The 13,438-nt window shown below is 40.9% G+C and overlaps 1 protein-coding gene across 1 annotated transcript; it reads right to left on the reverse strand.

Moving 5' to 3' along the window:
• Positions 1-1,114: 1,114 nt before the first annotated feature.
• ptp4a1 (protein tyrosine phosphatase 4A1) lies at positions 1,115-10,785 on the reverse strand. Its single transcript, XM_070884870.1, has 5 exons — positions 10,669-10,785; positions 8,307-8,399; positions 6,419-6,549; positions 4,736-4,810; positions 1,115-2,725 (listed from the first exon to the last, which is right to left on the reverse strand). Exons 1-5 carry the CDS (start codon positions 10,771-10,773, stop codon positions 2,608-2,610), a joined length of 522 nt encoding a protein of 173 aa, XP_070740971.1. The 5' UTR covers positions 10,774-10,785; the 3' UTR covers positions 1,115-2,607.
• Positions 10,786-13,438: the final 2,653 nt, after the last annotated feature.

Below are 13,438 nucleotides of genomic sequence, written 5' to 3' on the forward strand. Positions count from 1 at the left end.
CCATTATGGCAGATGATCCCTGGGTGGATTGGAAGAATCAATAGGGTGGAAGCTTCATGCATCAAGTCTCACTTTTACTGGGTGAGCCCTGTTCCACATGTTGGCTAGTTATCTAGTATAACTGACAGCCTGTTGTAAAGTTGAAGTAGGTCCCTTCAAAAACATGTTGAAGGATCTATACAATCTCAAGGTTAGTGAGGGATTCAGGCAAAAACCTAACAGTATGTGTTGCACCCTCAAAGTCATCGTAAAAATGAATTACTTATAGGAGAATTCCCTACCTCATCCTTTTGGTGCCAACACGTAGCAGCAGCTACCAACACATTGGCAGGACAAAATGTCAGTGGCAAATTACCTAGCAAAAAGTATTAATGCAGAGAGCAAGATACAGTCGCAATTACAACCAAAAAAAAAACAATCTCCCCTCAAAGTTAACACGAGCCAGCTGGTTGGATTCAAATATGCCCATTCCATAAAGGCAAGGTGTCTATTGGTTAGAGCTTTGCCTGATGTCAGCCAATTTGGCTTTATATGCACACTTGAATGCAGTTGTGTACCTGCAGCACAGCCTCCCCAAATTACAATACAAATGCAGTGCAGTGAATTGGACATGCAAGGCATTGTGTCCACCTACCCCCTGCAGCTGCCACTAGCAAGGCACTATGCCAAAGGTGAAGTAGGATTGTTCCATAAGATGTCAACACTAAGCAAAGACATTGTGTCAACAGCTAGTGGTAAATTCCAGTGCATCCATGGGTTTAAGCAATCATTAAGTGACTGAGGTAGTGAAGAAAATCTGAAGCACCATTGTCAGTTCCCACATACTTCCCAGAAACTCAAGACAACATGCCTTTCATAATTTAAACTTCAGCAAATAACAAGATTCAAGTTATCAGATCACAGCACCAATGCAAAAATTCTTGCACTCCTTCACACTTGAAAACCCATAACTGAAGCAAGTAGTCATCAACTTTTCATCCTTCCAGTTAAGACTAGAGAATAGTAATTCTCCAGGACTGGAATAATTGCATCGTTTAAAACTACAAGTAATGGACATAGTTGTACTGACCCAGGATAAACAGTACAAGAACCACCAATAGAATACAAAGACAACTTTTTTTTTCTCTCCACTTTTTATTTCAGATGACAAGCTCTCGCACTAGATTTTAAACAAGCTGGTGAATACTGGCAAATTACTTCTCCCACAGAACTATACCACACATTCCCAAGACAGTATAAATATGGTTTATCTAACATTAATACAACATTGCATCAAATTACATAATTAAATGATCAAGTATCCAAGTATTAACTTATGCGATCAAAAGGCATACAAAATTAGACATCAGGGTCTGCATAGTTTAAGCAGAAACTCAAATCACGCTTCTGACAAGTTGGTAAACCTCCAATAGTACATCAAAAGAAAGATTACAAGTTTCAGAAAGTTACTGTACAATATGAATTTAGCTACAACAAAGCATTTCTACTTAAAAAAATTACTTGGTATGTAACGGGCAAACCCCAGTATACATTTTCTGCACAAGACAAAAAGGCAACATACTAATATTAAATAGCCCCCCTCCCCAATCCTTGTTTTAGACCCTCCCTAAATATCAATTGTGGAGTGCCAGTGTTTCCTTGTAAGGCTTTATTTTGAAAACAAAACCCACGTGCTTCTGTACGCTATGAGCATTGCAATGTTCACGAACAGTTCAGACACTAAAGACTGAATATTGTGTGCGTGTGTGTGGGGGGAGGGGAAAGGGAAGGAAGAATTAATGGTATGCCACATGATTTATAACAAAATTAAATGCATTGCAAGCCTTTTCAAAAATGCAACATACATCAGAACAAAGGGCATTCAAATGTACTATTCTGACTTTAGTCAGTCAGTGATAAGTTTAAAAAAGAAACCTAGGCATACTGCTGTGCAGCAACTAGTTCTAGTACGACTGTGGGAGGGCATGTAAACCATATTGAAGTGTAGTGAGCAGCCAGCCAAGTTAAATCTTATGACGCTAGCGTGCAGGACACTCATCTGAAGGAGCTGTGCAAAAGATTCATGTAGCAATGTCCCATCCAGGCAAACTTTCAATGAGGTACTGAAAAGCTGATGGTAGTTCTGCAATGTACAATGACTCAAGACAGGAAGCAGAAGAGGGGGAAAAGGAAGTGTTAAAAGATTAAGTGTTCAAGATTCCAGCTTTTTCCTCATACACTGAACCCAGTAAAAACATTCTGGCAGCAATTTAGTGCTTAATTTAGCCATTATATATCTATATTTTGCCTCTAAACAGCAAGGGTGCACTGCATGGTATACACGCTGCATTTCACAACTGTTAAGACAGTTAAGCGTGGACAAGAGTGTATACTCTGAAACCAATTGGGGAGGGAACCCTCATTCTAGTTCAGAAACATATAGCAGCAACTTTTTAAGCTCACAAAGGGGATCTGAAGGCAAGAGAATCTCAGGGTTTAAAACAAAACATCTCGTATGGAAGTACCAGTTGACATTACAAGCACATCTAAAATGTTACATTCCCCAGCTGAACTGGCCAAGTTGGCCATCTCCTTTGCCTTCAGATGAATTAGGTGATTGATCCTCCATTACTGGATGCAGCAATTATTCCGGTGACCATTGGAATCTTTAAAGCGCAGTCGCATTTTGGGACGGTACTTCTCCAGGTACAGGAGCTGCTTGCTATTGAAAGCTCCGCGTCGCTTTCTGCAATTCAAAATACAAGATTAAAAAGCGTTGCCATGCAATTTGTACCTTCCTTGAACAGTTTCCCCCCATAAAATTAAAAATTAACCCAAATACTGCCTTCTCTAGTGCCTGAAGCCAGAGTCCTTCAATTGTTTATCCTCATTCCCCAATACAAATAATCTAGTTACCCATTGCATTTCAGTTACTCAGCCAGTTTGTTTTAATGGTCCCTTCAGTTTTGAAAGAGGCTAGTTCAAACACGGGCAGAGAATTCTTCCCAAATACTGATGTGATGACAGAGATAGTTGCTTGATGCACAGCATGTGCTAGAGCATTAGAGTTTCAACATACAAGACTGCCAATTCAAATGCTATAATTGCAAATAAGGAATACAGCTCCTTTCAAGCTGGAATTGCTCTCTAATGGCCAGAGTCTTTGATGCCAATGTTCAGCTCTAATCACAACAATTTAGAAAGGACACGGGGAAAAAAAATATCCAAGTGAAGATGTGAAGGGTAAATTTTACAATCTAGAAAGGAGATAGTTGAGACCTCAAAGGAAAGAAGTGGTATATTTACTTCAAAGTCCACCAATTAAATAGTGAAGAAAGGAATAGAAGGATGTGTCGATTGGGATGAGATGAAGTAGTGTGTGAATAGGCTCATGTGAGCATAAACAGACAAATGGTCTGTAGTGCTATTTACATAGAATTTATTGCACAAAGAATTTAAAATTAGAAGTGATTAAGCATTTGAAGTAACCCAAGAAAATTAATAGAAGCAAAAAACATTTGAAGTTATTAAAAATGCAATTAGATGCCATTTAAATTATTAATATACTAAAGGCACACGATTCCTTCTTTTGAAGAGATCTTCAATCCCAGCTAGCAATTAGCAAACAAATTTGTGAATTTAGTTCAAAGTAAAACAGGCTAAGCTCCACTTGTATAAGCAAGTCAGATTTTCAGGTAAATAGGCCTGCCAGGAAGCAGAGAGAGAGAGATTGCTGGCAATGGGGCATATCAAGTATACAATACAGAGGCCCGGATTTTGTGGTCGGTAACAGGGGCGAAACGGTCAGCGTTTGCTGTCATTACTTCTGTGAAACAGATATCAACTTCTGGAGTCTGCACAAACATGGAAATCCAAAAGTTGCAGTCAATCATTCCCTGATCCTCCACAGGCTGCACTGTTGAAATCCCCAGAGCTTGCAATCAACTCAAAATCACATCAAACTGATGAAAACTTCCTCCTTTTATGCTCTAATAATCGCAATTAAAACCCCTGAAACAGTTAAGCCTTGAGAGAGGGGTAACTGGGTTTTAAACAGCATACTGACTGAACAGATCTGGCCCTGAAAAACTGAATTTATTTGTGGAATGTAAAATGTTTCCATTATGATAAAAATTCCATGGTTTTATATATATATATTTTTTTTAACTAAGTTTATATTTCAGCTTCTACCTTAATCCATGTATATGTTCCAATCTTTATTTTGCTCTCTGGAAAATGATTCATTAAATGAAGGAAAATCAGTGCATTTTACTTCCTGGTTTGCTATCTGAGAATTCTTTGTGATTGGCTGCTTAAGCCAGCCTGATGACATCACTGTTGCTGGACACTGGAAATCCCCTGACTTGACATCAGAATCAAATTGTCAGGTGTGAAATTCACCAGATTATTAGATCTTTGTGGGCAGCAGCTTTGAGGTCAGTGACAAGCACCGACGCTTTGCTGCTGACCGCAAATTCCAGGCCATTGTGTTTTGAGTTAACGTGGCTATACGGAGATCAACTGTCTGCTCATGACAACTGACATCCTTAACCAAAAAGTAACCGTTTGCTAATTCCTAGATATTTTCTTTCATTTTCACATGCAACTAAAAATCAAGCTTTTTTGGGACAATTCTTTTACGTTTTAGGTACTTAAACATTCCTAGTTCTTGGGAGCTATAACTCAAGTCCCCATATCTGCACACAACACTGATTTGGCAGAAGTGTTTAAAGGTCACAATACAAACTTCACTTACTGTCGAATGAATTGAACAGCATCTTCGTACTTCATTCCACATTCGATCAGTGCCAAGGCCACCAGAACTGGAGCTCTGTTAAGAAAATAGTTTCAGACAAAATCACTTTCACCTCCTGAAATATCTAGACAAGTTGCATCCATCATGGTCCCCTATGGATTTGATTAAGTTTGGACAAAAATCACAGGTTCAAAAACTGGTCTGTTTTAAACCCTTTGGATCAGTCCCCAGTAACCAGGTTCTAAATTATGCCAAGGGCCCACTTGCTCCATCTCAAGTGAATTGATGTGGGTGCAGCTTCCTGGAGGGGCTTTTTTTCTCTGGAAATGAGGCCTGTCTCAGCCTTCTACCGTTGCTGCTGCCTCAGATTCACTGCAGCATTTTTGTGGCCCAAAGCCTTACACATCTATGTCTTTGCAGGACTAGAAAGTAATGAGAAATTAGCTGGATCAAACTGAATTTAAATGAATGTATTTTATTTTAAGAGAATAAAACTTGGTGTTTTGACAGATTCCAGCAAGCAAAGTTTGAGGTATTTTGAATCTCCAGGTACTAACCCTAAAATAAATAGTCAAATGCTGAGATCACAATTTTTGATAACCTCTGCAGTTAAGTTGCAAGTATTTTGGCAATTTTGTTTGGGTTCCATACTCTTTCCTGACCTGGGGCCTCACCAGCACTCCCCACATTTGCCCCATCCTAGTTTCATGCCCAGCACACATTGCAGGACATCTCAGAGAGCATCAGTTGGATGATTCCTGCCTCAGACCCCCAGCCTCCATTGTAACTGAGTCAGGGTGATCCTCTGTGGGAGGAGGGGGAAAGCAAGACAGATGGGGTCTACATAAATGCAAAAGAGATACAAAAGCAAAGGATAGACGCAAGAAAAAAGTTTGATGACATGAAGGAGGAAAAATAAACTCGAGTGACAGTTAAGAGATTTTTTGCTTATGAGCAGTGCAACTGAGTATCAACTAGTGACTGTGAAATCAGCAATCCTCAACATGCTGAATTAGAATGGTCACCCTCATCTTCGTTCTAACCACCCTTTCACCTGCTGGGACTGTGTCCTCTCCTCCCGTCCATTTGGCGAGAACTTTCATCTGCCTCAGCTCAGCGCGAACTCTCTCCTTAAACCATACTAGTTTTCCCACTTCTCAACTTTAAAAATCTTCAAGACCCATCTTTTCAACCAAACTTTTGCCCACTTCCAATTATGGCTCAGCAACCATCCTTTTATTCCAATAATGGTACAATGTCCCGAATCCAGATTTCCGAAAAACAGATTTGTCCGAAAACCAGATATTGAGGCGGCCAAGATGGCAACTTCGGGCAGCAAGGAAACCGGTGAAAATAACAGCACCAGGGGAACATGGGAATCAGCGAGCGGTGAGGTCCATAATCCGGCAAAACCCAAAATCTGACACTGATTTGGTCTCAAGGATTCCGGATTTCAGACATTGTACCTGTATAATCATTTTTTCCCTCCCCCTCTAGAACACAAACATTTTTCTACATTAAATGCTCAATACAAATGCAAGTTGTTAGACTACAACATGATAGAAGTTAACTATGCACAAGTGCTGGTCTCAACTAGGCTCATTTATACTAATGTACTTGTTTTACTGCTATAGTTCAAGTAGCATGCAATACAAATCTGGAGAATGCAGGAATAGTACGCACCGTCCAAGTCCTGCCACGCAATGGACAGCAATGCAGCAGCCAGGATCTTCCCGGAACTTGGCTCTCAAAAGGCTAAGCCAATCATCCACAATCTGATTGGAAGGTGGAGCACCATCATCAAATGGCCAGTCCTGTTAGAAAGACAAAGTTCCTATTGTGTTTCATGTACCAATTCACCATTTTACATTAACACATCCCTCACCCAAACACAGGACAATCTATGCCAAACCTTTCCCGATGCCTTTAATGGAACTCAATGATCAACCAAATGTAGTTAATTCTTCAGGCTAATTTTCACAATGCTGCAAGTGAGATTCTGTACACTATAGATTACTATTACCTGACAAAGATGTGCATTCTGAGATCTTGCATGCAAGAATTCCCTTTCCAGTGCATCTTCGACAACTAATTTCTTAGTAAGTATCTTAGCTTGGGGACAGTTGTCCCATCACCATTAAACAATGTATTTAAAAATGGTGAATTATGTTCATGGTGAGGAATGTTCCTGATGGGAAAGGGTTACATTTTCCCTATTTTCAGCAATCAAGCATCCTTGGGTCAGATGCTGAGTAAATCTCCTGCTGCAATAGCCTAGCCCAGCAGTCTGCGTGGCTCCTGGCCAGCAAACACTATCTGAGCAGGCCGGGGAACGGAAGGAACAGCGTGGCGGCCTAGCCCAGCAGTCTGAGCGGCCCCCAGTCTGCGAGCAGCATCGGAGCAGGCCGGGGCACGGAAGGAGCAGTGTGGAAGCCCACCACTCCAGGAAGCAGCATGTGGTGGAGCAGGAGAGCAATGGCAGTGAAGAGTGACATCACCAAGATCCAGGTCAGTGATTGGAGCATGGGCAGGTGCAGCAGGGGCGGCGAGGTCGGGGCAAAGGAGCAGCAAGAGATTGTAGAGGGATGTGATCGGGGCCCAGGGGCAGCACAGGCCAGCCCACACTGCAATATGTGAGTGCACTAGGCCCGTGCAGCAGAGCTGGTCTCCAGTCGTCTTGCTACTGGACCAAGACCTAGCTTGGTCAAGCCAATGTGGTGGCTGGTGTGCAATGGTCATCACACGTTTAAAAAAAATCCAGACACCTTCCACCCTTCAAGATTTAGTGTGGACCTGGAATTTTAGGTCCATCATTGAAACACCTGTGAAATTTGACATGGAAACAAGTCATCCTCAATTCGAGGGACTGCCTATGATGAGGCTCAAGCACATGAGTGGGACGTGTCATTTAAAACCAGGCATCAGAGAGAGGGCATCAATTCAGCATGTGTAGGAATTGGACTGAAACTGCCTGAACTCACTTCAGTTAGAACTGTTACAGCAGAACAGGAGTGCATCAGCCTGATCTGCATTTAAGTGCAAGTACCAGAGGTGGGGCAGCAAACTAATCCTTCAGTGCAGTTATCAATTACAAATAAAGGTCTTTCAATTCTACTCCAGGTTTCAGACCATCACAACAGGCAGTGATCAATGCCAGTTTGGACTAAAAAAAGATGGTTCACATGGTGGAAATGTTCCCATGATAGATTGGTGCAGTACACAAGGACACTATTCTTGACAAGAAAGATGTACAAGAGTGCAAAAGATAAGTGACATCCCAAAAATAACAAGCACTTCATAGAATCTGATGCTATACATTAATACAAGCATGTGCTTAAACAAGTTATAGTAAATAATTTACCAGAGAAAAGAGTCAACCTTGAATTGGGGCTGCCAGCTGTAGTTACATGAACCAATACATACTGTTCAGTGTAACTTGATATAACTTTCAATCAAAACTAGGATTTTACTCAGGAAGCCTCAAACACTACTGCAACACGACCAAAATTAACTATTTTGTTCTTCATGTGTCAGAATGGAGATTAAAAACCAAACAATTTTTTGTACTTACCAAAAACTGAATGCCTTCTTTTTCAACTGGAGATCTATCATAAGTTGCTTCGCATACTCTAACTACTGTGGTAACACTGTACTTCTTCAACTCCTGAAAAATCAGTTTATATGATAAATAGGCATACCCTAGATTCATAGGCAAAACACAATTTTTTTAGCATTTGCACTTTTATCTAAAGTTTTAAGATTTAGGGCATAAACTGGATTTTGGAACTATACCAAGTCTCGAATTTAAGCTTTCAAATTCTTGTTTATCCTTTTATTAGAGATAGTCATTAGACAGAGTCCCTGGCCTAGCCATTTTAGTTCACATCTTAGAAAGACACTTGTATTGCATCAATACACAATGTGTTACTGAAAAAGTGTTTGCTCCATTTGTCCCTTCCCCATCTCCTGCCCCAGGGACCCTTTCAAAGGTTTGGCATTAGTCAAATTGCATCTATTGTATTGTAGAAAACCTTTTAGACCTACTGTTTACAGTAAAGGTAAATGAGACAAACTGAATCCGAGAGACTCAAAACATGAAGATTGGTCATCTAATTAAACAACAGGCTTGTTTGGAAAATAATTTGAAAAGGCATCAGTTGACATGCAGATACTTTGGGGTGGGGAAAGATGTATGGGGGGGGGGGGGGGGGAAAGAGGGGGGAAATGTACAAAATAGTCAGCTGCACAACTAGGTCAAACTAGATAGGGTGCAGACAGGCCTAATCAAACTCCAGTTAGTGTTTTCTTAGTATAAATTATTTAGCTAAACCACAGGTTTCAAATTTCTGCCCCAAAGTAGCCTAAAAAATGCAGAGCCCAGACACAAGTAATGTAGGCTGTATAAAAACATATTTCACAGCTAGCTTCTTTTACCAGTTAACAGCACTCCTGGAAGCTTTCATCCACTCTTCCACCTGGCTTTTGATAGCCAGCTGCTGCAGAGCCCCCAGTGCCCAACCCACAAACTGGAAGTGGTATTCTGCCAAGAGATGTGCTCCATGTCTTCCACCCCTTACCCCCCTCAAATACTTGGCCTCCACCAGAGCTGGTTGAAGCAAGTTGGACAAAAGGATCTCAGCAGGAAAAACAAGACAAAAACCAGGTAGATGGAAGGAATGCACAGGGAAGGGGTCAGAGTATTATGAGCACAATGGGTTTCTATATTTTACTGGTTTGATTTGTTAACATGAGCATGTTTTTGTAGAGACTCCCTTCGGCAATATGCATTTTCTGCTTTGATTTGCAGAGCCTCAGAAGTTAGGAGGGGGGGGTCCTTGATGGACATCTCAGACACAGAGCATCAGTTAGGATCATGGCCCCAGATGTAGTGCAACACTGCAAATTACAGCCTCAGCCTCAACCACCACCACCCCAGCATTGTAACCAAGTCAGGTTGGTCCTCCATGGGAAGAGTGTGTGTGAGGGGAGGGGAAGGGGGGGTAGGGGGGAGAAGTGCAACAGAAGGGAGACAACAAAAATGCAGAAGGACAAGACATAAACAAAGGATATACTTAAATAAAAGTTACATGGAGGAAAGAGAATACATTGAAGAGCAAGTTAGTAATTTTTGCCAATGAGCAGTGCCATTGGATATAAACTAGCTGATGCAAAACTGTGGTGCTAAAGTATAGCAAATTTCTAATGTCTCCAGGTAAAATCAGGCCATGTAAAACCTTGATGTCCAATTCAATCACAGCTGAGCTTCAAACCCCACATCCTATAGATCACCTGTCTGCAGTTATCAACCCCATTGCCACCAAAATTCTAGATTATTGCATCACCTTTAGACTCGACTAATACCTTGCTTGCTCCATAAAATCAGTTTTGAAAAACTGAGCTGTCTGTATCTCTGCCTCACTCTAGCCCCACCCCTAGAAATCCTCAACATGCCAAATTAAAATGGTCACCCTCATCTTCAAATGTTCTAACCACTCTTTTGTCCTTTGGCTTTGTGTCCTCTCCTTCTGCCCAATTGGCGACAAGCTTCAGCTGCCTCAGCTCTGGAACTCCCTCCATAAACCACACTAGCTCTTCCACTTCTCTACTTAAAAAAACCCTTCAAGACCCATCTTTTTAACCAAACCTTTGCTCAACTCCAATTATGGCTCAGCAATCATTCCTTTACACCAATACCTTATTTTTTTCCTCTGCTCTGGAACACTTAGATATTCTTCTACCTTAAATGCTCTATACAAACACAAGTTGTTGGGACTACACAGTGGTAGAAATTAACTATGCAAATTGCTGGTTTCTCTCCCCCCACCCCCCCCAAAAAAGTCCATTTATAATGACTCCATCCAACTCTGAAAGCTATCAAAATGCTAAACTCTAATAAATGTCAAATGTTTAACCTCTTTAAAGTGGGCTCTCACCTCTATGAACTTATTTAAGGTTGCATTGGTAGGGTTGTGTGTGATTAGGAATCTCATGTTCTTGTAGGTAATTTCCACAGGCGCTGGGCGATTCATTCGAGCCATTTTCTTATAAAAAATGCACAAATCTTAAAAAGTGAAAAAGAACTGTCCTGCAAAAAGCTGAAAATAAAAAGTCCAGTTGTTTTGTCAAATTCCACCGATAGTGTTTACACGTACAAAGGCTTTTGATGAAGCTCTTGATGAGCAGCAAATCTTCAATCCAGTAATACTGTGACCAACAAAAAACAGCCCACTTGGTTACCCCATCCAGATACGGTCTCCGATGAATCACGTCCTCTTTACTCCCAGCTGCTGGTAATCTGCTCGAGGGGTTTCTTAAGTGGAATAGCAATAGACTTCTACAGTTCACTTGTCTGCATAGACGTCGTGCTGTGCCTGGCAGTAGTCTCCACTGCCTTTCAGAAACTCCATAAATGTGTGACCGAGAACACCACAGAACTGCTGTAATAAAGAACAGAAGCATTAAATAGAATATCTTCTGGAACTTTGTGCTCTTCACTACGATGTATTAATTTCTTTCTCCACCAAAGAGAGGTGAAATTTGTTCCATTAAAAAAGGCAGACCAGTGAGCCAGATGCCTCAAAAATGCATCAACTTGCAACTAAAAAAGTCAAGAGCTCAGGAACTGCAAGCCAAACATTAGCATTGGAGACACACTGGACTGACCGCCATACGCCAGCATCTGCTTGGCTACACCACCTGCAGTGGCATCAGAGTACCAAGAAAAATTATCAGTGATAATTCCAGTACTAGAAACACCACTTCAAAGTCAATTCACCCATCAGGAATATCTAGTGTTAGTGAATATATATATTATTTTTTTAGTTGCTATATTTACTCAAGACTCTTGCTTATTGCAATTTTCTCCCATCAGCCTCAAACATACACCATTCATTACCACCTGTGGCTTTCTTTGCTTTCCAGTACCCCAGGATTCCACAAGCAAGAATTAAAAGATTTCAAAATGCAAACCCATTAACTGTCATCCCCCCATAAAAAACAAAATCAGGCTTCGCTTTCAATGTTGAATATAACTTTTTAATTTAATATGGCAGATTTGAATTCCATGGAAGTGGTCAGTCAGAACCCACACACACACCAATGTTTGTTCCTTTGGCAACAAGATGCTGGAATGTGCATTAGAAGTCAGTAGGCAGGCAGGAATCAATGGAATGCAACTCTGCACATATAATCTGCTGTGTAGTTTAGACACTGCCATTAAAGTTTACTTCCTTCCAACCTACTTTCCATTAAAAAAAATCTTAATTGTGTACTGACAATCGAAGGGAAGAAATTCAGAGAAAAATTATTTCTAGAAACAACATCTTATGGTAGTGGAGCAATAACAATCGATCTAGTTTTCCAGATGAGCTATACATCCATCACCTAGCATTAGAAACAGTCCATGTACAGGAAGTATTTAGTCTCAACAGTTCTAGCATTTCACTATGTGCACCATGTTTGTTAATGCAAGCGTGAGTGCAAAAGTCAGCACTGCTAAAGCTACACAGGGAATTTAATTCTCATTGGATATCAATACAGCACTGCCCAGTTACATCAGGTTGCATTACATCAAGATTAAAAAGCATTTGAAAAACTCAAAGCACCCTTTAGAGAAAAAGTGCTTTACATACAATGAAGTACTTACGCACAATGAAGGAAGCAGAATAACTTATATAGGCTAATGTTGCCAAATAACGGAGATGGATAACCAATAAACTTTTTAGTGGCACTGATGGAGGGAAAAATAATGGCCAGTATGAATTCCATGTTCTTTGAATAGTACTGTGGGATATTAATTTCTACTTGAGCCACTGGAGACAAATGGCATCTCTGTTTAGAGTCTCACCTGATAAATGCATGGCAGCTCTGGCATATCCCAAGTACTACTGTCTGGCACAACTAGAATAGGCTAACTGGCTGCTTTCTGGACTATAGAGAAACTTACAAGACTGTTAGGGAAGCAATGTAATTAAAAGGTCACTCACAAAATGGTGTCCGAGTTCACTTTGGATGGATAGAAAAGGAGGTGATGTATGACACCTGGTAGGTGTGTGCAGTTATTCTTGCAGGAGACAGAAAGCTACACAATGAATTACAACCTTAGTTAGGTGGTAGCCCTCTCGCCTCAGAGTCCCACTCCACAGATCCAATATAATCTCAGCCAACACTCCAGTGCAGTACTGAGGGAGTGCTGCACTGTTGGAGGTGCCGTCTTTTGGATGAGACGTTAAACCAAGGGGAGCTCGCCCCAGAGTCCTGGCCAATATTTATCCCTCACTCAATCACTAAAAAAAAAGTTGAACTGGTCATCAGATTGCTGTTTGTGGGAGCTGGCTGTGCACAAAGTGGTAGCTGCTTTGCCTACATTACAACACTCCAAAAGTACTTTACTACCTGTAAAGCACTTTGGGATGCCGAGGTTGTGAAAGGCGCTATATAAATTCAAGTCTCTTCACTCTGGTTACTCATAGCCAATATACAAATTATGCTACAGACCACCAGGTCACGAGGAAGAAATTTTTCTCTAAGAGCTAAGAGTATGAGACACTAGGAAAGTTATTTAATGGTTGACTAATATAAATTGGGAAACCCAATGGAAGGCGCAGCTGCTTCATGACACAGTATGCCATAAGCTATGAGGTCGTGCTCATATCAAACTTGTATTTATAAATTATCTGGACTATGTACAGAAGTTGTAGTACC

Source organism: Pristiophorus japonicus, chromosome 7 (genome assembly GCF_044704955.1).
Source record: "Pristiophorus japonicus isolate sPriJap1 chromosome 7, sPriJap1.hap1, whole genome shotgun sequence".
In the NCBI taxonomy this organism is placed as follows: Eukaryota; Metazoa; Chordata; class Chondrichthyes; family Pristiophoridae; genus Pristiophorus; species Pristiophorus japonicus.

Excerpts from the sequence above, each read along its gene's own strand:
- ptp4a1 (XM_070884870.1), bottom strand. The coding sequence starts at position 10,773 with ATGGCTCGAATGAATCGCCCAGCGCCTGTGGAAATTACCTACAAGAAC. Across the intron at positions 4,811-6,418 it reads TGCGTGGCAGGACTTGGACG|AGCTCCAGTTCTGGTGGCCT; the intron begins GTGCGTACTATT and ends TTTTCTTAACAG. Across the intron at positions 2,726-4,735 it reads GCTGTTCAATTCATTCGACA|AAAGCGACGCGGAGCTTTCA; the intron begins GTAAGTGAAGTT and ends TTTGAATTGCAG.